The following is a 25126-nucleotide window of genomic DNA, read 5'->3' on the forward strand; positions in this document are numbered from 1 at the left end:
TGTAAAAAGCGACTCGTAAGAGGATTGGGTGGTCAGGTTCACTGACTTGGTTGATGCATGTCATCGTATTCCAATTGCGTGGATCGATGCTCATAATATCAATCACTGGATTGTCTGTTCCAGACTCGATTATTTACAGACCGTCGTCATATAGCTGGAATATTACTAAGTGCGGCGTAAAGCAAGAAACAAACAAACAAAACTTACTAATTCTGAAGAGAACTGTAAATGTTGAGTCCTGTTCCTGGTCAGAGAATGTATCGTTATCCCATTTGATTATGACAAACTTTCCACTTAGTATTGGTAATACTTTCCCAGTTATTATAGGGGGTGTATTGTCAATCATCACTGGCCCAAATGTTGCAACTGATGATAATCCAGCCTTGTTCATTGCCTTTAGAAAGATGTAAAAGGTGTTCTTCCCAGCAATGCCAACATGGTTAAGCTTAAAGAAGTGATGTCCTTTACTGGATGCATAGTCCAGGATATCTGGGTCATGAGCTGTTGACTTGTCAGATCCGAATCCTACTGAGAAATCTCGCATTTGACTTTCCATCTCAGAGCAGTTCCAGTGGTAGACTATCTTGTCAGAGGGAAGAAAAATTAGGGAGCCATCGAGTGAAGGAAGATCTCTACAGTAACTATCATCAATTTCGGTATCATTCAAGATGTTTAAGATCTTTGGTAACATTTGACCCATTATTGATGTGGACTTTGATTTGCATCTCTGTGCACATTCACTGGTCTTTCCAAGCAGTCTTCGTGTTAGATTTCTTGTGACAAGCCAGAGATCCCCATCCAGACAAACAACATGTTCCTGTGATGTTTGCGCAGAACTAAGTGTGATATTGTAAACTGACGGCGGTGAGATATCCCTTATTATCCCATCAGAACACGAAGGTGTTGAAGGACTAAGAGCGGCATTGAAGGCAACAACTGTGGCATAATATTTGTTCATCTCTTTCCTAATTTTGAACTGTGCAGTATTGATGCCTTCTGTAACTTCCAACGTTTCTGTTATGTTCTTCATTTCATCCAGTGTCAGACATGTAGGGGCCAGGCTGACCAGGTAATGGTTGATGCCACTTTCGTGGTCAATAAACCCTGCCCAGTTTACCAATACAGTATCTTCACTTGTGTAGTCCACGTCTTGTCCGTCCACTGCTCCTTCTTTAACGATCCCTGCTTCAGGTGGAGATGCGTCCACAAGGATGTCAAGGTGGTCGATGATCCGAAGGTCTGCTCCATTCGTTGCCACCACTGTGAAGTAGAAGGCCTGGTTGTGCTGAGCATCATTTGTCTTGTTAGCCACCAGGCTGTTCAGTGGAACAGTGTAGTTGTGTAACTGGCACTCTCCAATGGTGGGACAGTAGCACTTGGAATTAGTTGGACATGACTGGGAATATAAAATAATTGATTTCGCTTAATAATGACTTGATCTAATTATTAGATAAAACAATAACGGGTATCTGTATATTTTACTCCACTAGATCCACTTTTTAACCAAAAAAGACACAACGAACACCATATCTTCTATTATGGTCAGTCAGGGAAAACACCTGTTTGCACTAAAAGTTTGCACTAAACTGTCATTAATTATTATTTAACTTTCTAATACATTAGCCCCAAACACAGTTAACGAAAATCGCCAAATCAATCACATTAACCTATGCAACAAGCAACAAATAATAAATTGGTTTTCTTGTCATTTTATACAAAAAGATGTTTCTTTGATATTCTGACATTCAGTCTATAATTTTCCATCCCCGAGTTATATCATATTGTATTATATTATTTTAAATTATATTTTTGTTTCCAAATCTATTTTTGATAAATTCCCTATACCCATTACCTATTCGACTGTGCATACCAGAAGAATTGTTTGAATTTACTTTAGCTTGGAGGATTTAAGACAAAAAGAGCGCTTGTGATATCACTACTCATTTCGATCATGAAAGAATGGTATAATGTCAGCCAGACAACAATATAAATGATTGTGGAGAATGGGCCCAGGACATTAATGATAATAAAATGAAGATGTGACATGATCATGGATAATGATTCTAAGATGCACAGCTTAATACAGTGAATGACCACACGATTATACACGATTATGGAGGATATTATGAAATAAACCAACTAATATATTGAATGAAATGTGTTGTGATGTTGTTCCTACCGTTCCATTCAGTTTCCCCGATGGCAGCACACCATGTCCAAGATCTTCTGAAGAGTCCGCTGTGCCAAGATACCATTCAACAGTTTTGACGCCACTGTGAGGGTCGATGACATCAAACTGAAGCACCATGGTAGACAGGTCAAGACTATCGTGGACATACACCTGCTTGTTTCCATCCTTTACAAGCCACATGTTTGATATATCAGGAACAGTCGAGTCAATGTAAACCCATACAGATTCCACAAGAGAGTTGTTAACAATGTCCGTCATTTGTAATGATATGTTGAAAGTTTGCCCATCGTGCAGTTTGGGGGAAATGCATAGTGATTGGTTTGTGAAGTGTGGAACGTGCGTCCAGTCTGATTGGGCAGCGTGGTCTGCAGAGACAGAATACTTTGCCTTAATGATACCATCAACGTTTGGAGTTCCAGATATCGGAAGGATCCCAGCAGTTTGGTCATAGTCAGTTTCCACTTCTACCTGGGGAGAGACTGGATCCAAAGGATTGTTTACTCTCATTTCATTGTTGAAGTAACGCCCTTTATAGTCAATGCAAATATGTCCGAGGTTTGTCTGCCACTTGTAGCCAGTTTTGGGTGATGCAGATACAACCTGCAGAGGCTTTGTGGGCATTTTCATCAATTGTGAAGAGCTGTCATACAGCACCAATCGCCGCACATGTTGGATGTTTTTAGCCCTGTCATGAACTTCCAAAATGACTGCATAGAGGCCATCTTTCATTGGCAGTTGGATAGGTTTGTCCAATTGAAACGTATTATCATATTTAAAATCAAGATCTTTCAATGATGTTTGTATTACGTCGATACTGTTTCCTTTGTGTGCAGTCTCGAGAACTTGTAGTTTGGTGAAGATCAAACCAGATGCAGCATCAGACTTTCCACCTTTTGGAATCGGATCCGCCCAGCCAGTGGTGTGTATGTTCAACAAACCTTCAAATAGGAGAATAACATTCTATGACATCTATATGACTTGTAATGCATATTATGTCCTTATATGTCCCTTCCTGAAAATAGGCATTGAATTTTGTGAATGCCTCATTTAAGCAGAGCAGGTTTTCTGTCCATGAAGGAAAAAACAGGGCCTGCAGATTTGGTTGGAAATTTAAACACCAGAGTAAGAAAGGAGGAGTACTTTATTGGGCATGTAAACAACGTTAAAACCCGTCAGGTAAAAAAATTAAAAAAACATCGAGAAAGAACATCGAGTTTGTTTTGCCCTATTGAGAAGCAGGGTTGACCACCGCAATGTCAGTTTTTCAAGTTCAGTACAAGCGCTTCTAGACGCGTTTACGAGTGTGCATCCTCCTCTGCTAAAGAACTAGGGATATTCTAATTATAATGTGGAGTTGGGTGAGTAGGGTTTGAACACTGCTTCAAGTAGTACAATTATAGCATGGCGTTTTAGCTTGTTGAGAGAGGAAAGCCTTAAGTGATGCAGGGTATTGTGCTGGCAAGCCTACAAATATAATCAAGGCAAACCAGGGTTCCAACCCACGATTATAGGCTTCTGGCTTGCTTCACGAACACAACTGTGCGGTGCATTGGACTGCAGGGCCGCCCACGACTATTCTAATCTAACGAATATGCCCAGGGAAGTCTGTAGGGGGGCATCCTACTTGTCCGGCACCTTTTGTCTTAGTAGTAAAATCGCCCAGGCGTACTAATTGGTCAAACAATAGAGGGATTAGGGGGGCATCTCAAGATTTTATGCTGGGGGTGAACCAATTTCAAGATGATCTCGTGACCAAATACAGTAATGTTCACAATCATTTACCTGATGAAGATAAGATTACTGTTGACAAATTGCTGGCAAATTTGAAGAATACAGTGCGCACATAGTCAAAGCCTATTCCCACACTGTACAAAGAGGAATTGTCAAGTAAGTACGCCATACATTGTACAATTTTGTATATTTAGTTATTACATTGTACAGTTGAGTTATTTATCTAAGTATGCAAGTGAAACTGTCCTTTTGTGTAAAAATGATCCAAAACGAGGATTCACAGATAAGATTCACATTGTTATACTTTGTTGGTCATTGTATATTTATTATTTTGCTTCTGTTTCAGAACTGAGACCAAAGTATCCGCAACACCCTCTACATGTCGAGAGCCAAGAACATCCCAGCCTTGCCAAAAATACGATCCGACGTCAACATTCCCGTCCAATATGCCTCGACCAAACGATGACTTCCTGCTACATTCCAGCCCTGACAAAAATATTCTCATCTTTGCCACCGTTGAGAATCTCCGCCATTTGTCCTCAGCTACAAATTTCAACTGTGATGGAACGTTCAACATGTGTCCATCCTTGTATTATCGGCTCTACACGGTCCATGCCTTTGGGGACAACAAGATGGTTCCCCTTGTGTATGGACTTCAATCAAAATACCACACCTTCTTTGACACGACGTGTGGGTGAACTTTGCAGGCTATGTGACCGAGCAATGGGTGGGCAAAAAACAACTGTGCTTTGTGGAATCACTTCCATACCACTGGTCCACGTACAACCAACCATCTTGAAGGTTGGCACTCCAACCTAAAGAGGCTTGGACGCAGTCACCCAAACCTGTATAAATTCATTGAAATTATCCAATTTGAGCAGGACAGTAATGAGATTGTAATCATGCAGCTGCAGTCTGGTAGTTTGATGCCGCCAAAAAAGAGGCGGTATCGGAATTTGGAACACGCTCTTGAAAGAGAAGCGACTTCTGACTACAAATCAGAAATCAAAATACCAGTACCATGACGCAGTGTCGTATCTTGTTGGTTTGTGAATTGTGAATGTATGTACAGAAGTCATATTATACATCGATAAATAAAGAAACTTTTTGTAATACAATGGGAAAAGCATTACTGGTGTATTGTATTGTATTTTTGTGTGCATTTTTATCTAATAAAAGTATAATTTGAAATATATACAAATGTAGTTTGTAAATGTGTATGTATGTGATATTGCACAATTTGTATATGGATATACTTGAATCTTTACTTTTAAAACAATATCAATGGAAATAAAATGTTGAACAAAAACACTTTCTTCTGAGGCCGGACTACTGGGGACCATCACTGACAGACTTATATTTGAGACGACCCCTCGTCTTAAACACACATGGTGGGGATTAACTGTTTGCCGGCTGCCGAGAAAAGACGGATATCAGCGTTTATAGACATTGAACATCAATAGGATCAGTAGATGTTATTTGATTGGCCACACATATACCCGTCACCCACCCGCAGGAGTATTTTTAAATGTGGCATAGCAACATACTCATCATCTTCCCGAGGCAAGGGAGTTAACTGAGTCCAGTTAAAGTCCAGTTTCCCTCCTTGCCGAACTTGGCTGGAATTCCTGGGTTCGATCGTAGCGCCACCAGTGGCTATTACGAGTTATGTCCTTTCTATACCTCTCCTATTGACTATTGCAGTCAGATTCAACCTCTCGTATCACTTGCATTTGATTCAAACAAAACGGTGGCGCCCAGTCAAGACGATCAGATCGATATTCAAGATCTATATTGTGATCAAACGAGTCTTACATCGCGAAGTGCATCAAATCACGTGAGCACATTGATTAAAAGCATGAAAAGATATAGAAAATATCTGTTGACAACGAGTTAGCGGTGCACATGCTTTGCAAATCCTGCAGTCGACCGAAATCTGCATGACACTTAACGAATCAGATTTTGGATTTCGGTGCGCGATTTTGATTGGACTATGCATAGACTCGTTAGCCCAGCCATAATGTAACTCCATAATACCAGCCTAGTTCGGCAAGGGTTGAACTGGACTTTTATAGTCAGTTAACTCACTTGCCTCGGGAAGATGCATACTCATTGACTGTACTAGTCTATTGTATTTGCATACATTTCTACCCGTGAAGATCTTGGGTAGAATAAGTTTTCAGCTACCCATGCTTGCTGTCAAAGGCAATAAAGCTTGTCATACGATGCGACTAACGGAACGGGTGGTCAGACTCGCTGACTTGGTTAATGCATGTCATCGTATCCCAACTACGTGGATCGATGTTCATGATGTTAATCACTGGATTGTCTGGTCAAGACTCGATTAGTAACAGACCTCCGTCATTTATCTGGAATATTGCTGCGTGTGGCGTGAAACAACAAACAATAAGAATAATTGGAATAAGAGGACAGTAAGGCTGATAAATGAATTGCATTTTGCTTACCAGTTCTGGTTATCCTAGTTGATAGTTCAAGTGGTTGTGACACACAGCTGCTTGTACTGAGCTTGGAGCAGTGCACAGGTTTACCGATATCATAACGGAAACATAGCTGTTTAGTGGAAGTCTGGTGACTGTAGATCTCGGTTCCTTTATGCTGTCCGTCAAAGTCCTGATATTTGAAGAAGCCTCCTCCGGTTGCAGAAAGGTTGAGACAAATCCTAGATAAGCAAAATACTTTGGCTGATGCCAAACTAGCATCTCTTGCACTTGCTAACATCAGGAAAATACATGTAAAATGGCAGTAAAGTATATACTGAACAACAAAAGTTCCTGTGACATTGAATAAGATTTAATGCAAAGTTATGCTTTTTTTACCAAATCTGAAACAATTTCGGTTTGCAACAGATAAAAGACTCCTGTAAATGGTCAAATGGTTTAATTTGCCATACTGACTTCAGAAAATGCGTGATTTCTTAAAAAAACCACATGAACATGCCAAAATGCCAATATACAAATCAACAGCTTGTGTGTCCACCTCTGGTGGCAAGCAACAGATCCTCTTCTCATGGAATGGACCAGGCTTCGCCAAAGTCCTGTGGGATATCTGTCCATATCTGCTGGAGCATGTTTCAAAGTTCCTGGAGTGTCTGTGGAACACGTGGTTGACGTCGAAGGCATCCCACAAGTGCTCGATTGGTGAGAGATCAGGGGAGCGAGCCGGCCAGGGGATGACATTTACGTTGTTTTGTTGAAGAGAATCCTGAACAAGTCGAGCAATATGGCCGGGCGTTGTCATGTTGAAAGGGATTGCCTGGGCCATGACGATACAAAAACGGTAGAACAACAGGGCCGATGATCTCGTCGCCGTAGCGCTGTCCATTGAGATTTCCCTCTACCACTATCAAACGGGTCCTCTGTCTTGCTGTAATCCAACCCTATACAATAACGCTGCCTGTGACGGTCGGGTAGCCTGGTGGTTAAAGCGTTCGCTCGTCACGCTGAAGATCCGGTTTTGATTCCCGACATGGCTACAATGTGCGAAGCCTATTTCTGGTGTACTCCGCCGTGATATTAATGGAATATTGCTAAAAGCGGCGTAAAACCATACTCACTGACTTATTCGTAACGCTGCCGCCCCCGAACCGATCTTCTTCCATGACATAATGATTGACGTAACGATCACCTCGACGTCTGTACACTCGAATCCGTTCATCGCTGTGGCTGAGGTGAAAACGAGACTCGTCAGTGAACAGAACTTGTCCCCAGTGCATGGCCGTCCAGCGTAGACGCTGTCTGTACCACTGTGGACGTGCTTGACGGTAGTTTCCTGTCAAACTTGGACGTCTTGTGGGTCTTCTGGCGACAATCCCTGCACATCTGAAGCGACGACGTACGGTTTGTGAAGATATTCGTCGAAGGCCAGGCATGCTTCTTGCAGTCACTGTTGCTGGCTAGAATCGATTTCGTAGGTGTGTTGTTCGAATCCAGTTGTCTTGTCGATTATTGGTGACGCGTGACCTGCCACTCCGAGGATGGTCTCTGACTGCATTCGTCTGTTGCCAATGTTGCTATAAACACCAAATGGTGTTTCTGTGGACGATAATTTGTCTTGTTACATCACGTTGACTCGATCCTGCTTTAAGCATACCAATGGCTCGCAGACGCTCATTTCCGGACAGGCGATGCATTTCGTAATGTTGAATAATTGCGTAATTTTGTTGTTTTTCTGAGTGGTTGTTGTCAGCACGATGCTAAACAATGCATATGGAATCCCGTTAATTGGTGTCACAGGACCTTTTGTTGTTGAGTATTTTATATAGTCTAAGTGTTAAGTTTAGCAAATATAGATATCATGATAACACAACTTTCAAAAGTGTTACAAAGGCAGTGCTTATATCACCTTTCCCCGTCATGCATGTCTGTTGATAGATTTAGGGTCCTTGAACAATTTAGATTACTAGAGGGTGAAGTATCACTCAGAGCTTCCGAGCAGTCATTGCCTCCATGCAGTGGTACTGTAGACAGACGAGACTCTTTCCCTGTATAGGAAACAACCCCAAGTCATTGCCGTGAAAGATAAGTAATTAAGACTAACTAAGAGCCTTTGATGTCAACAAATGTGTCTTGTTTTATTTTAATTTTCATTATCTACTTATCTCTATTTTTTTGCTTGGTGTCAGTACAAAAAGGGTCTTCCAACATAAACGACAATAGGCAGACAACATATTTTACTGAGAATAAGGCAGTTCTAAAAATGTTGCTTGGAAGCAACAATTCCATATGCACTTATGTTGATGTAGTTTGAATGTTTTGTTATGTCAATTTTGTTGAACTTTGAGTCCAGCAGATAGTACACACATTTTGGCTGCAGATTGACGTAGGCTATTCTGAGAATGAAATACTTTCATGGACAAAACCTTTACAAGCAATCTCATTAAAATCAGATCTTAGTTATCGCTACCGCTAAACAAAGATCTGAGGACATCCCATTACGGATAACGTCAGACCGACCTTGCGCGAACTTTGACCGAGCAATGGAATGATCCGCACAGTGAATTTCATTACCAACAATCCGATATACACATTAATGAGTCCCACTTACCGGACAGCGACCATGTTTGACGATGTTTGTTTTACAAATCATCAGGCGGCATCACGCATCAACGGGGCGTGTATCACGTGTTTACAGTGTTACATATTCCATAACCATCTCACACCAACTCAACGTTATTAACAGCCATCACGATCAGATTACCGCTATTGAGGCCTTGAAACGAACTTTAGTTGACAGCGAATTGATTCACATGTCACAAATGCCATACTTTGGCTCTTTAAAGTCATGTATTTTTGTTGTAGTGTGACTATCCCTTGAAAACATATTGTTTTTGCGATCGAAAAAGCAATTCCGTGACTGGTCAAATTTTCAATACGTAAAAATTCGCTATAAGCTGTACCAAAGTACGAAGCTTATGGTTAACATTATTTTAAATATATATAGTAAAAGCTGCTAAAATAACAACATCTTTGAATATATCACTACTGATATTATACGTTTAATATACAAGTCAAAATGATGAAATTATTGTACCAGTGATGGTGATCTTCGTCAATGTCACCTTTGAAGCAATTATTCCATATCCTTGCTCGTAAATGTAGTTTGGTTGGTTTTTGATGTCAATATTGTCGAACTTTGAGCCAAACATATAATATATAGATGCTGGCTTCAGATTGACATATGTATCGGTTTCATATTGACACCCAGTACTATTAGAGCCATGTGTGGAATTTCTCAGTCTATGGTCTGCATCGGTCATCCCGATGAAGCACTTTAGAAGTTCGGGTTTGTCAGCAACTGTAAATTGAGTGAATCATAGTCATATACATGTTCAACTGCCTTCAAAATATAATAAACTGCCATCGGCCGAGCTTCCCTTTTATTCGTTATCGCATCTTGAAGACACATTTTACAAATGAATTGTGAAAGCACAACTATATTTCAGAATATAATAATTGAAGGCAAAAATTACAATCCTTGATACAACATGAATTTGTTGCATTACATTGCATTTATCTTCGTATGACCAATACTCCTACAACGAAATATACATCCCCTAAATGTATTTGAAATAACAAAGCTTCCGTTGATGTTATTTTGACGCAGTCTTTTTGGTTCACGGTAACATTTGCGAAAACCCACTCACGGTCACACTTTGTGTAACTGGAACCTCCGTCTTTCTTAACAAATCCCTTCCTACAGGTACAGTTTGTTCTCAATCTTCTGTCTGAGCAGTCTCCAGGCCAACACCATTGGTTCTTCCACGAACAGGTCACTGATGAAAAGAAATGTATGTTTTATTCTTTTCCATTGTTGTCATGTTCATATAGTTTCCTGCAAAACAAGCAATTATACCCCAGAGGTGGCCTGCGTCACAACAGGTCCCAAAACTATTACTTGCAGTGAGAGTTGACTAAATTGGATCTGAGGATTAGACTCTCTGACATGGCTGATTGCGTACCATTGTTCATGTTTTCACTGGTTTCCTGATTCAGACTCAATTATTTATAGGTCGGCGTGATATAGCTGTAATATTGCTGACATTCACAATTTACTTATTATACAATAAGATCTTCATTTCATAAATATTATTTGGACTTACAAGCACAGTCAGGATGTCCGTTGGTGTGCCACCAGACGGAATGTTCAGGATCAGCTCGAGCATCAAGACATCGATCTGAAAAAGTTAGGTTCCACATATATTAGGCCATGTGATTTCTCAATGTTAATGTTGATTACCCTATATCAATATCTAAGAAAATATGCTTAGGGCACACAGGGCACTCCATCGTTAGCACTGAATCAAACAACATTAATGTCTGCAAAACGCAACATAACCAAAATAAATGTGATACAATTTCCACCTTGTCAATATTTTTATACTCTTGAAATTTAAATGTAAATATAAAAACACCAAAAACACATCCTATCGTCTGCACGTGCATCAATTGTGGAATAATACATATAAAGTTACAACATAAACCATAAATAGTGATCACTTGGTAAATTGTAGATTAAAGTGTTGTACTCATATTCTGTCGGCATTATTAATTAATCTTATAAATCTGGAGATATTTTTCACGATTAAGCAATTATTTGAGGTTAACAAAACTTTGAACTTTGCGAGATTCGGCCATTTACAAAGATAAATTGGAATATAATGTGATCTCATGGTATCAAAAAAGGAGCATTTAAAAAAATAATGAAACCCGTCGGCTATCGCCGGTGAGCTACAATGTACATAGGTTAAAATTTCTATTGATTCTGGGTATATTTTTCCAGCGGCCTGTCTCTACAGGTAAATAATGATTCGATGTCCGAAATGACATAATAGATCGAGAGAAATAATCAGGTAGCAGGAGGTATTTTTCAAACGACGGTGGATCTTTGAACAATTTATAGTAATTACCTTTTGAACTTTTATCTATATGATCCCTCCATTGTTGTATAAAATGATCTTTAAGTACTGTTTCTACCATAGAGGCAAGCCACTGTTTACCAACGCAACCAGGATTATCAAATACATAGGCCAAGCCACAACTGTTTAAAATACTATTTATGTGAGATATCCATACGTTACTATTACTAACATTGAGGGTGTGATCTAATTTGAACAGTTTAAGGATGCGTGATGACAACTTGAAAGGAGAAGATATGGTTTCTAAATTATACCAAAATACGATAATTCTTTTAGCAATTGTAATGTTCACAGGAAAACGTCCAAGTTCACCGTAAACCATAAAGTTAGGAGTTTATGATCGCAACCCAGTAGCAAACTTTAGAAATTTAAGGTGAAATTTTTCAATGTTTATAACAATTTTACAACCCCATACTTCACATCCATACAAGGCTGTAGGTAGTATTAGGATATCAAACAATTGGATTACAGTATCAAGTGCTAGATTAAGGTTTCTTGATTTTTCCAGGAGTGCAAACATGGCCTTTTGAGAGCTGGACGGTAAATCGTTTATTGCGGTATTAAATCTCCTATTGCGATGGAAGTTGATACCTAGATACGTATAATTATCTACAATTTCAATTGGTTTAGAATCAAATTGAAAAGATGATTTAGATTTTTTACCTACGCCTCCTCCAAATATGATAATCTTAGTTTTGGCAATGTTTCCACACATCGCAGTATTTTTTAACATATCAAGATAATTTTGGAGATCTTTCTGTTATTCACCTAAAAGTATCGCATCATCTTCGTACAACAAAATAAAGTATTTAATACACATATACTCATAATCATCATGAACACAATTGATGTCAACGCCCCTACAAACTTTGCTCTCAAGATATACATCTAAATCATTGAGAAAAATCGAAAATAATAATGGAGAGAGATTTTCTCCTTGTCGAACCCCGGAATAACTATAAAAGAAGTTAGAAAATTGGTTATCAACAATAACGCAAGATTTTATATTACTGTACATGTTTTTCACTAACTTGAGGAATCTCCCCTCTATGTTGTATGATAACATCTTGTACCATAGGCCTACTCTCCAAATACTGTCGAAAGCTTTTGTGAAATCGATAAAAGCACAAACAAGTTTTAGTTTTGATTTTTTGAAATACTGATTTAGCATATTTAAGATGAATATATTATCAAGTGTTGACATATTTTCTCGAAAGCCAGCCTGTGATGGACTAAGAATTTCATTTGATTCTAAGTAACTATTTAATCTGGAATTCAAAAGACAAGTGAATATCTTTCCTAAACAGCTCAGAATGGTAATGGGCCTGTAAGAGTTCGGGTCAAGAGAGTCGCCTTTTTTCTTATATATTGGGCGAATCCCTCCCGTCCACCAAGAGTCAGGGATAACACCAGTGGATAAAATCAAATTAAAAAACGAAACGTAAAAGTCACTCAGAATATCAATTGAATCAATCGAATAATCATTTTCTATTAAGTCAAGGCCTGAGGATTTATTACGCTTCAGTCGCGAGATAGCTGAGCGTATTTCTTCCAAAGTAATATCTCTGTTGAGAGTCGAGTTATCACATGAACAGGGGTTGAGATCTTCTTCATATGACATCATTGTCGCCGAGGTATGAGTCATTGATCGATTTGAAAAAAAATATGAAATACTTCTATGTTCGGTGTTAGTGAATTATTATCATTCACCTGTGAATTAAGTGTTTTCCAGAACTCTTTGGGCGAGTGTTTAAATTTATTACGTAACATTGTACTTGTTTCATATTTATGATCCCTTATATGCTTATTTAAGCATTTCTTATACAACTGCCCATGATGGCGATACATTGAATAATTTACTTGATTACGAACTTTTTTGAAACGACGTTTCGATTTACGGTTAAGCCGTCTAATGTCCCGACATTCCTTACTGAACCAGGGCTTATTCGTCTTGACGCGCTTACGTGTTTTACAGGGAGATGTAGTTCGTTTGACTCCGAAGGTAGTCCGTGCGGCATCGACCAGCACGTGCGTTATGTCCTCAGCTAACCTATTGAACTCAGTATCAACATCAACATCAACACTGTCATAACAAACAGCATCACTTCTATCTCGCAACTGCCTTATAACTTCTACGTCAATGTTATTTCGGAATACACTAGCCCTATCAATATTGTAGCGTCTAGGCCTGTTTCCGGTATCAGTTTTTGAAGAATTTAAAGTCTCAGAGACAGATTCATCTCTCTTTTTAACCTTACTCGCCAGCGATAGGGTAACAGGGCAGTGTACATCTGATAGCACAGGTGAGAAATCAAGAACATCAAAGTCATTAATCAAAGGCATACAAGCAGCAGAGACAATGACGTAATCAATTAAACTCTTATCATTACAGGTGGTTCTTCCAATATTGAGATTATTATTTACCATAATTGTTAATTTTACCCATGTCCATACTATGCCTATGTTTTGGCATACCAACGTTTTCCAATACTACATCTGGATCAGGGTCATTACTAATTTCATCACAGTCTAAACCAAATTCCTCTAAAACAAAATGATCAATAACAGTATAATCATTCACAGTTGAATTTCTCGCATTAAAGTCACCGAGTAACATGACATAATCTGTGCGCGTCAGGGCCTGCAAACCCGACTGTTCTACCGGATAAAACACATCATCTGGAGCATATTTCGATCCTTCAGGTGGGATATAAACTACCCCAGGTTCCATATCCTGTGGGATGTTGAGCAGAGTCTTTGAGATTCTGAACCAGAGAATGTTGTCATGTTCAGCGTGTAATAACGTTATATATTGTACACCAGTATTTCTTACTGCAAGCGCAATGCCACCAGAACGTATCTTTGCTTTAGAACGATGTTGCGGAAATATTTTATAACCATTCAACCTAAAGTCATCAAATGAGTCAGTTTTTGTTTCCTGAAAACATAAAATATCATTATTTTCAATTAAATCAATAAACTTGGGGTACTCGAGTCTTTTTCGTAAACCACAACAATTCAAACTAACTAAACGTACACCTTCCTGAGATAACGTATTAAAGTCATTTTGATCATTTATTACACTCTCACTATGTGAGCTGGAGTCAGAGTCAGAGTCAGAGTCAGAGTCAGGGTGTGCGGTGTCCTGTCCACCGGCGTGTCCCTATTGCTCGTTGTCCTGTGTGCGGCTGTTCGTGGGGGCTCTATATGGGGGAGGCACGGGCACGGGCTGGAGACGGTTATCAACGTAGAGCTTATCTACAACGATGTGAGCTCTCTTTTTCTCAGCTCTTGCAACTTTCATCAGGGGCATAAGAACATTTCTCCTATAATCTGAGACTTCCCCCGGGAACTGTTCTGAGATAACATATGGTGTACCGGCCAACATTTACCGCATCTCTTCACTGCGTCTCGTTCCTTTGTAACCAAGAATTTGGCGATAATCGGCCGAGGTTTGACTTCACCCGTGTATTCAGGGGTACGTCTCCTACCTATTCTATGAACTCGCTTAAACTCTAAGTTCTCACTGTAAAATTGAAGCTGTCTTTCAATAAAGTCTCTCAGAACCTTCTCTGTGTCCTCAATTTCAAAGCGTTGATCATTTTGCCCTCGTACCGGGGGTGGACTTTCAGGGATATTGGAAAAGATCAGGTTATCGCGCATCGATCGGCACTGTTGATCGATAAGGGATTCTTTCAAAGAAAGATTAATAATAAATTATGTAATTTCAGATCACCTAGAGCACTGGTCTTTTCTTTAAATACAGAGATGGCACTCTTCATGTTTTCAATGTCAACCTTCCACTCGTCGAATGTATCGCTTATGTATACTAGCCACATAAAGAAACTGTGCAAGGAGAAAATATAGATATAAGGGAACACCGTCCATATATGAAATATAGGTTTGAACACAGCAATTATTTGAGACATTCAAACGCTCATGCACGTGCCATGCGATATGACGTCATTGATTGGGGCCTATGGGCGTGCAATGTGTTACTGCACGTGCATCCTGTGCAGCTGTACACAGCATGTGCAACTCAAAATTCGCTGTCACTTTGGAAAGCATGATCTGTGGTCATTCAAAAATTCAAAACTTCTTAGGCGCAGACACAAGCATATCACAAGCAAATCATGCCAAGATTGACAACTGCACAGCGTCATGAAGCCATTGGAATGATCCGAGCGGGAACGAGGCAACAACAGGTGGCAACACATTTCAAATGGTGAGGCGTTATCATAACACAAATGACGTTGCCGACCACCCACGTTCAGGACGTTCCCGAGTAACGACGCCAAGACAGGACAGATGGATTCGAGTTACACATCTCCGACACAGGTTCCAAACGGCAGTAACGACGTCCCAGACAATTCCTGGACTGCGCCGTATCCATCCCAACACTGTCAGGAATCGTTTACGTCAGTACGGGATTCGACCACGACGCCCTGCCATACGTCCCATCCTGACACACCGTCATCGAGTCAACCGTCTAAGATGGTGTCGAAATCATGTTCGCCAACCTCGAATATGGTGTAGAAATGTTGTCTTTACAGATGAATCGAGGTTCAACATTCCCACAGTGACGGGCGCCAACGTGTCTACCGGCGTTTGGGAGAACGTTATGCACGCAACTGTATTGTGGAGAGGAATCGTTTTGGAGGTGGCTCTGTGATGATTTGGGGTGGGATAACAGCACGGCACCGAACCCCTTTGGTGGTTGTTCAGGGCAATCTCACCGGTGTTGGCTACAGAGATCAGATTCTGAGGCCTGTGGTCATTCCTTTCCTGCAACGTCATGGCCTGGGATTGACATTTCAACAGGACAACGCTCGTCCTCACACGGCTAGGGTCGCAATGGATTTACTTCACCATAACAATGTCATGTTACTACCATGGCCTGCAAATTCTCCAGATCTCTTCCCAATAGAGCATGTGTGGGATGAAATGGAGCGCCGTCTGCGTCGTCTTCCACATCCTCCAGATAACGTCCGTGACTTGGCACAGGATTTGAGGAGGATATGGCAGACCATTCCCCAGGCCTTCCATGCCCATTTGGTGGACTCCATGCGTCGCCGATGCACTGCTGTGATTCACTCACAGGGTGGTCATACCCGTTATTGACTTTGTGACTTTGTCGTTTGACCCCTACTCCATTTTGATCTTCTGGCGTCATCGTAACAGATGTTGTTCAGGTCCCGTTGACATTTTCTTATGGTCCGATCATTCAGCTGCTACAGCGTCTACATCATTTTGTTCTTGCTGTGTTGTATTTCAATCCGAATATATTTTTTCCGTGCACAGTTTCCTTATGTGGCTAGTATACTTTGTACTAGCTTCTAGACCCCTCACGTCATCTTGCAACTTATCCAAAGCTTGAACTTTAAGTTCGAGCCTTGCAACATCTGTCTTGATGCCATCAATATTCTTTTCAATAATATCAAGTCGTGACACATGCTTTTCGATATTTAACCGTTTTTCAACTATAATGTCATTTGAAGGGGGGGGGGGGGGGGGGACGTGCGGTGTATGTGACGGTGACTTCATGTACATGTAGCCCACCTGTGGGTAGCCTCCGCCCACACGCGTGGAGTTATCCACGTGTGTGTGGAGGACACCTTGCGTTGGCGTGGAGGTCACATTTTCTTGCGCAATATTTTGTTGCATGGCGGATGATATAACATCATGTGTTTGATCAGATGGTGTAGAAAAAACAGACCTGACAGTGTCCAGTGACTCTCTTATCACACTACCTGTGTCGGACGACATCGGAGGTGAAGTGGATGACGCCATGTTTGTTTTTAAGTGTGTTAAGATACTTGCCCTTTCTTCTTGCTTGGTCGCTGTCTTAGCATGGTTTTAAGACAATGGGATCATGTAAATCCGCCTCTCGCCTTATTTTGAGTAAAGTGAGTTCAAATTAAACCATAACTCAGGAAAAAGACGAGAGCTGATGTAGACATGTCCTGTCTCCCAAGTGATCACGTGTCATCCATAAGAAAATCGTCTACATGCAGCTCATCTCCATGATCGACTGCCACGTGTTGAGTCGCCCTTTACAAATCTTCATAGTAATCACAAACGTCAATGGTGTACACAACGTTAAAACTGGGGAAAACGTCGCTGGTCACGTCTCATATTTTCAGATGAGTCCCGATTCACTTGGTACTTCCTTGATTGGCGCGTGCGTGTCTGGCGACGTCGAAGAGAACGCCAAGCCAATGTCAGCCGCAGACCTGATGATAGATTAGGCGGTGGATCGCTTATGGTGTGGGGTAGCATCACAATGACTGAGCGAACCACACTCCACATTGCATGCGCCAGGGAAGGGTCACAATACTATCGGGACAACATACTGACATCCTTTTGTTGTCCCGTATGATGGTCGAAGTTTTGACATTTAGGACTACAACGCCCGTGCTCACTGCATGAATCGCCAATCCTCAAAACATCTGACCCTTATCGTCCTTCAAAATCTTCGGCAGTCACTACATCTATTGTGTCATACCTCTCTACCGGTGTAATGTGTTCCCAATTTGTTCATTATTAGCCCACAACTGATGCGAGAAACTTATATCTCTTAGAATTTTGGAAAATGTAAGACATTAGTTATTTTCGCATATCTTCTAGTGTTTCTATCTCATTGAAGTCGGTGATTTGCACTGGCCGAAGAAGTAACATTTCCAAGTTGGCAAGAACATCAAAACACTCATCCTTCCAAAACTGTGGAGTGAAAATCTATGCTTTGGTTGGGTGGTTTGTTGTTTAACGCCGCACTCAGCAATATTCCAGCTGTATGACGGCGGTCCACGCAATTGGGATCGGTGACATGCGTCAACCAAGTCGGCGAGCCTGACCACTCGATCCCGTTAGTCGCCTCTTACGACAAGCATAGTCTATGCAAAGCATTGGAAATGTATGGAAAGTATTTGAAAGCATTGGAAATACAAGACCTATTTATTAATCTTTAGAAGGAAATAGATTGTTTAGTTTCAATGGACTTGGGAACATAGGCATGCTACGTATTGGCAACGTGATCTATTTTATTTGCTTATTGTAGATTGCACATACAACCACGAGGAATGGACAGATACTAGTGATGGTGTCATCTGTTACACCTAGGCCCAAAAGTAGGATTATTAACGCATTCATCAACCCATTAAGGCTGTTTGTGGTTATGTTGCGAATATCAACTTTCGGAAATTGACTAAATATATCTAGGAGAGTGATATTAATAATATTCTTAGAAACTGTTTCATTGTCCAACTGAAAGTGCTGAAATCACACGCTCCGTACTCGACTTCCAAAACAAACCTATTTGGGGACGTGGCCTAAAGCTACCGGCGCAGCGGTGACGACTGTTCTCAATGGCTATTAGGTTCGGGGGGGTTGTCTTTTTTGAGATTCTCATCCGTTATACATATACTGTGTCTGCTATTTCTGTTAATTCAGCAAAAACAATACCATTGCATACTTTGTTCAATGTGTGAAACGACATTTGATCTTGACATTGAGAATAATTAAAATAACAATTACCAATCGGTAACTAGTGTTTTATTACTAACATCCTGTTTGGGTAATAAAACACCAGCTGTCCTCAGCCCTATTCCACACAATAAATGCCTATCAGGGATTAATCTCCCCTTAGTAAACAACTGAAGTTATCTTCAGTGTTGTTACTAAGGTGACATAAGTTGTGGATACGGTAATGAAATGGAAGAGCAGGCAGAAAAAGACGTGTATTAAACAATCCGAGACAGAAGCTGGCAGACTGGACGTCGGCCCTATCGCCAGGATCGTTGAATTTGCGCCGCGCGTCAAACAGCTGCAAACCATTATTACCTTCAGAAAGGGGGATTCCCCTACTGGGGGATTTTTTCATTTGGGGGACGATTTCGAGTGTCGTTTTGATTGTCTTTTTTTACACTATTTCCGATTTTCAAATTTAATTTTGGTCAAGCATTTGTGATTTAGTATACCCTAAAGTATTCAAATCTGCAAAGTTGCTATATTGACTTTACTTGCCCTTCAAAGAAATTCAGTAATACATAGCTAACGGCTACAGTGATGAACACTTTCTCTGACGCACCAAAACATTGTTTTAACGCACCATTCTAAAACATTCCACAACACTCCAAACCATTTCTAAACATTTGAAATATCTTCTTTCCAACGTTTGAAAATATAGTATGCCGTATTTACACTGTTTGGATAGAGAGCTGTTTCTTCCTGTGAGGATTTTCTCAGTGAATACATAACACTTCCTGACCTGACCCTAACCACATTGAATGCTGGTGTTCATGTATAAAATGTATAAAACATATATTTAGTGTATCCGGTGTGAAACAGAATTGTGTATCCATAACGCTCAAAGAAAACCTGTCCCTGCTTAATGAACACTATTAATAGTAAATACATTCGAACGTGTGATTGAAGTCTGATGCTCACCACATTGTGATCCAGTATATCCAGTGTAACAGGAACACTTGTCTGGTCCAACACAGCTTCCTTTCTGGTTACAGGCTCCATGAGTGTTGTCCTTGCCGTAACAGATGGCTGGAGAAAACAATATTATGTAATGATGTTTCAAAAAACCCAAAATGGAATGCTGGCAGTTTGCGGACACCTTGACATACAAATAAACAGAAGATATCATGTCAACGTTTTGCATGATTAAATGTAGATAAATTGTCACCTTTCTGTGTTATATAATAGGAAGAAATATTGCCGTCCCTGCTATCTGTGACCATTCTGCGTTGTAATTTTAACTACACTATAAACTTACTGCGACGGGATCTGATCAAAGACTAAATCGCTAACCAATACATAACATGTAGAGATCGAACCTAAACATGTCAGTGAAACAAGTTCAACTGTCTTTTATATTATTTTGCAATAAAACATGAGACTTGAGACTGCTAAATTGCATTATGCAGTGATTTGTACTTCTGTTTACCCATTCCCCAAATATTCTTATACTGATGAATAAGAAGACACTAGTCCAAACAAAACGGGTATGTACTTATAAAATTGGGTATAGCTTATCAGGATTTAGCAAGTATTTAGGATTTAGTAACTGTTACTGTTTAACACCTGTGCTGCAATCTCTGCTGTTGGTAGACTTCCACCCTGGACAGCACGCATACACAAATGTTGAGTGGTAGATGTTCCTGCAAATTCACAATTGAAATGCCTATACAGCATAGTATATGCATTTTGTATGTACACGTTTTGATATATGATTATATATTGTGATTAAGATATATGCCGTGAGTGTCAAAGTATTTTCATATAAAGAACAAGCAAAGTGCAGGCCACGGCAACCATATAGAGCAGGGGAGTATATGATGAGAAGTATTTCACCACTGATAACAATGAACACTTTTACAAATAACGATCTGTGGAAATGTACGTCATAATGTCATAATGTACGTACTTTGTTCGATATTTACTGCATCTTCCCCAACCCCATGTTTTACACTTTTCCGTGTATTTCTCACTTGTCGTTGTCTTGCTTGTTTCGGTGTGTCTGCAGACATTCATGCTGAAATAGATAACAAGTGCATCGATTTAAGTATATCTTTCCAAATGAAACTATAGAATCGCCTTTATGTAATTATGACAGTTTAATAATCTTTGTTATCACACAATGCCTAATCATAACGTTTGAAGGTGCTCGGTAAGATAAGACTTACAAGAAGCTACATAGATACGTTCGTAGTTGTAAAAGATCACAACACAATTATTAAATACATATTCATGTTGGAACTTATATCACCACAAACAAATACACATTGTCACAAATATATTTACGTTTCTCACACATGTATTGATGTATATATACTTTAAAAGGGGGCGGTCGGGTAGCCTAGTGGTAAAAGCGTTCGCTCTCCACACCGAAGACCCGGGTTCGATTTCCGACATGGGTACAATGTGTGAAGCCCATTTCCGGTGTCCCCCGCCGCCATATTGCGGGAATATATTGCTTAAAGCAGCGTAAAATCAAACTCACTTATTCACTATAAAAGGCAATTGGATATCATACCCATTACTATAGAGACCTTCTGCACATGAGTAAATTAAGATGGTTAAAAACGCAAGGCATGTCCAAGGTCTCATCACTGACAATGCTGAAGTCACTGCAAGAAGTGATAACCAATAATTATTCATAAGGTTACCATTCAACATGTATGCTGATATACATATATTCATATCAAATAAATCGTTGAAAACTTTAAAGTTGATTAAATGATAGAAGGGTATGGAAAATGAAACTGTACGTTTTACTGTACTAAAGACAGTTACCTTTTGGTAATATCGACAAAATAATTTTATTGCGTTCAAAAGAATAGAAAAATCAGCAAGTTTTGTCACCTGGCGATACTCGTCCATAAAGATTGGCTTTTCCTTGTCCTGAACACGAACGTCCCCCGCACAAAGACTATAACTCGTTAAGTAGTATCGGCTGCCGAACTACACCTCTACCAACCATAAAGGTAAGGTCATATTTAAAGTCATATGTAAATGAATGTCAAGGACGAAGATATTATGAACGAATTACAAGCACAAGGCTGATCACCACAGAGGGGTATATTTAAAGCGCATGGCATTATCATTTCGCTTGGGAGGGAGTGATTAGTACTTATGTTCCATTATCATTCTTGGAGCTATTCGCGGCAAACTGACCGGGGAGTTAATATGGACACTCTCTGTGCGTAGTATTCAAATATCTGACTACACTATCTCGCTCTACAATGGAACATAATACGTCTGGCCCTGACTATATCTGGTCTCTTAAATAAACAAATGTTTGAGTTGATCATGTGCGAAAACCAAGACAATAGCATTCTATTAGCTGCTTCTGTCGCGAAGCACAAGTAGACATTTACTGTAAAAATACACTATTTTTTTCGAACAGAACCTATAGAGCATTTCAAAGGGAACTGACCGGTGAACTGACAGATTTGAGTTAGCATAAACTCCACAAACTTTCGTGTATTGTCTCACATCTATTAACCAGGACTGTTTCAGGAGGTTATAATGTAAACTATTTGTCAATTAAATGTAGTTCCTGGTGGACAGGGTTGGTAATTATGATACTGTTACCAATTAGCAGTATTAAAATCACAATTCTTGTTACCTGATCAATGAAATACAAGTCTCTTTTATGTGATAAATACCATACTATTAGTCGTTATGTGTTGCTCCAATATATAAGTAAACTAATTAATAATTTTACAAGTATAATCCATTTTTGGATTAATTTTATATCACCTCAGAATGCCAAATTCGGTGGAAAGAATTGAGAAGTCCTTTGATTTATGAATTCGCCACACTATTATATTTCTATTTAATTCTGAAACTACTTTGGTTAATTATGATTTTTTTTATTAAGATTTGATATGTTTTCTGTCACAGGGTCCATTGAACACAGCATTGCAAATATACGTTGATCCGGAAAGACATATTTTGTTTGAATAATTAAGAAGTCACAGGTTACATTGCATCAACTTAATACTTGGAAAGATTTGAATAAAACCACAATACCAGTGGTACATGACATCGTATTCCATCACATCGAAGCATCAATTTCACATTGAGCTTCTTTGCATCACAATAAAACAGATTGAATTGATTAAATTTTGCAAACTATTTATAGTACTTGAGGTTATATAGTTTCAGGGTGTAACTGCAAATGAACAAAACATACCTCAGATTCAGAATGCAAACTTGACGAACTACAGCATGGAAAGTGACTACATCACATAAAATATCGTTATTTCTTATGCAAGATTTTTCATTTTGATGTATGTTTACAAATTTATGTCATCATCGTGTAGATGATCTGTCTGAATTAAGTTGAAACCCCATTCTGTTTCTAATCATATGCACAGAAATATGCATTAACAAGGAGAAACAAATTCGAGCAGATTTACGTCATGTTTATTGAGTGAAAATGTAGTATCACGTGACAGTTATCTACACCTCGACTGACAGTTATAGGTCTGGATATTTTTTTTATGTCCCACCGTCATGGTTGCAACTGGCACTGCCTATTTTTAGGGCGAGTTCCCTGAATACCTATGTGTGTCGCGTTGGTGACAAAATAACTTTAACGTGACAATACAATATTTATCAATGATATTTTACCTCTAAAATAACTGTAACTTTTTCTTTAGCCCAATACACAATAACTACCAAATTTCTATATTCCGTTCAATTGAAAATTAAAGCTTGGATAGACAAGAAGCTCTCTTTCAACTCATCCATTAAAGCAATATTAATGTACCGTCAAATCCAAACAAAGGAATTTTCAGATAGAATTAGCATAATTCAAATTTAAAAACTTAGAGTGTAAAGCTAATTCAGTTTTACGGTAATCGCATATCCTGAGCACTACAAGTAGCACAATATATATTGTGATCGACTCTTAGATGGCGTGAGGAGTGTTTGATAGGCCATTGTGTGTCATGCTGTGGTCATTTATATATGTAGTGGGTCTAAACATATAGATGCATACATATTACATATTACAATATTGGGCCCGTTTTAACGCTGACTCTTTTAATCACTGGTGTCCTTAATATGTGTTCATATGTGTTCGCCTGGTTTTCCATGTGACTACTATGCCATTCCATTACCAGGCCATTAATATATGTAACAGTGTGCACTCTGGTACATTGCTCGTGGCGTAGGTCTGTTATCATAATCGTGTTTAATATGATATATCATTTCATTTGAATTTGTTTATTTTAGTCACAGTCTACTCATGTATGTACACTTCTCGAAAGCAAAATTAATATGGAATAGCATTGAAATGCTAGCAACAGAATATAGCTGGCTACCTTATAGCTAGGAAATGGACAAGTCGAAATTCATACTATCACGTATACCCAAGAATGAGCTGGGAAGCGTTGGTTGTCGCTTAACCTATGTTATCATCATACATCACATCGGATTTACAAATTAAAGTTATTCGTTACCAAAAGTAATTGTGTTTTATACCGTATGTATATCATTAATCCGAGCATAGTGTTTAGAAGCACATAGATTCCACTATGATTCCACAAAAGACATAATCATGCAACACATTTTCTCATAAATTCCATTAATTATAATTCTTCATGGGCGTATAAAAGAATGCATTGATTGGAAGCATATTAACTGCATGTACTTATTGACACATATAACAATGTAAATGTGGTCTGAGGTTCGAAATCTACGACAACCACATGATACTAGGTTTACCGTAGGCACAATATTTACCCACTACGTTTACAATCCCTCACTACATGATCATAGTCAAATGTTAAGCGCTCAGATCAATGGTAAGAACATACGAACTCTACAATAAAGCGCATTGTACTCGTGCTTGACAACTGAAGATTGTATACCCCTAGTTGTGATCTGCAATTTCTTTGGAAAGGACATGTCTTTAATATGACCTCTATATCTATGTGTGTTCGGACCTGTGTGTAAGCGACTGAGTTAACAAAGATAAGCGTCCCTAAACTTGTTTCTAGAGAATATGGTTTCCACAAAACGCAATGTTTAATGCAAGGTATTTTTGTTTTTACAAAACCAGCACCCTTTATAATTGCTTGAGATTATGTATTCGTAACTGTACGTGGATATTATTTTTATTCTCAAAACATTATGATGATACTGATCTAGTGACAGAATGCCCCAACTGTGAACTTAATTCTCTCTTTTGCCATCTTATTTTCATGAAAGATATATAATATCTACATTTAATCTTTGCAGTTAAATTC

General features: G+C 39.3%; 1 protein-coding gene across 1 annotated transcript in view; it reads right to left on the reverse strand.

The window, feature by feature from the left end:
* LOC124135015 overlaps positions 1-21839 on the reverse strand; it is a 31298-nt gene extending 9459 nt beyond the window's left edge. Inside the window, exons 1-12 of the mRNA XM_048396063.1 lie at positions 21729-21839; positions 21400-21493; positions 20791-20898; positions 20448-20524; positions 19803-19910; positions 10542-10616; positions 10086-10214; positions 9473-9736; positions 8285-8423; positions 6388-6602; positions 2180-3129; positions 208-1396 (exon numbers count right to left, since the gene is read on the reverse strand). Coding sequence (XP_048252020.1) covers positions 208-1396; positions 2180-3129; positions 6388-6602; positions 8285-8423; positions 9473-9736; positions 10086-10214; positions 10542-10616; positions 19803-19910; positions 20448-20524; positions 20791-20898; positions 21400-21473 — 3328 coding nt within the window. The 5' untranslated portion in view covers positions 21474-21493; positions 21729-21839. The remainder of the gene's footprint in view (positions 1-207; positions 1397-2179; positions 3130-6387; positions 6603-8284; positions 8424-9472; positions 9737-10085; positions 10215-10541; positions 10617-19802; positions 19911-20447; positions 20525-20790; positions 20899-21399; positions 21494-21728) is intronic.
* Positions 21840-25126: the final 3287 nt, after the last annotated feature.

The sequence above is a fragment of the Haliotis rufescens genome, unplaced genomic scaffold (genome assembly GCF_023055435.1).
Source record: "Haliotis rufescens isolate VD_foot unplaced genomic scaffold, xgHalRufe1.0.p SCAF_15, whole genome shotgun sequence".
NCBI classification, from domain to species: domain Eukaryota; kingdom Metazoa; phylum Mollusca; class Gastropoda; order Lepetellida; family Haliotidae; genus Haliotis; species Haliotis rufescens.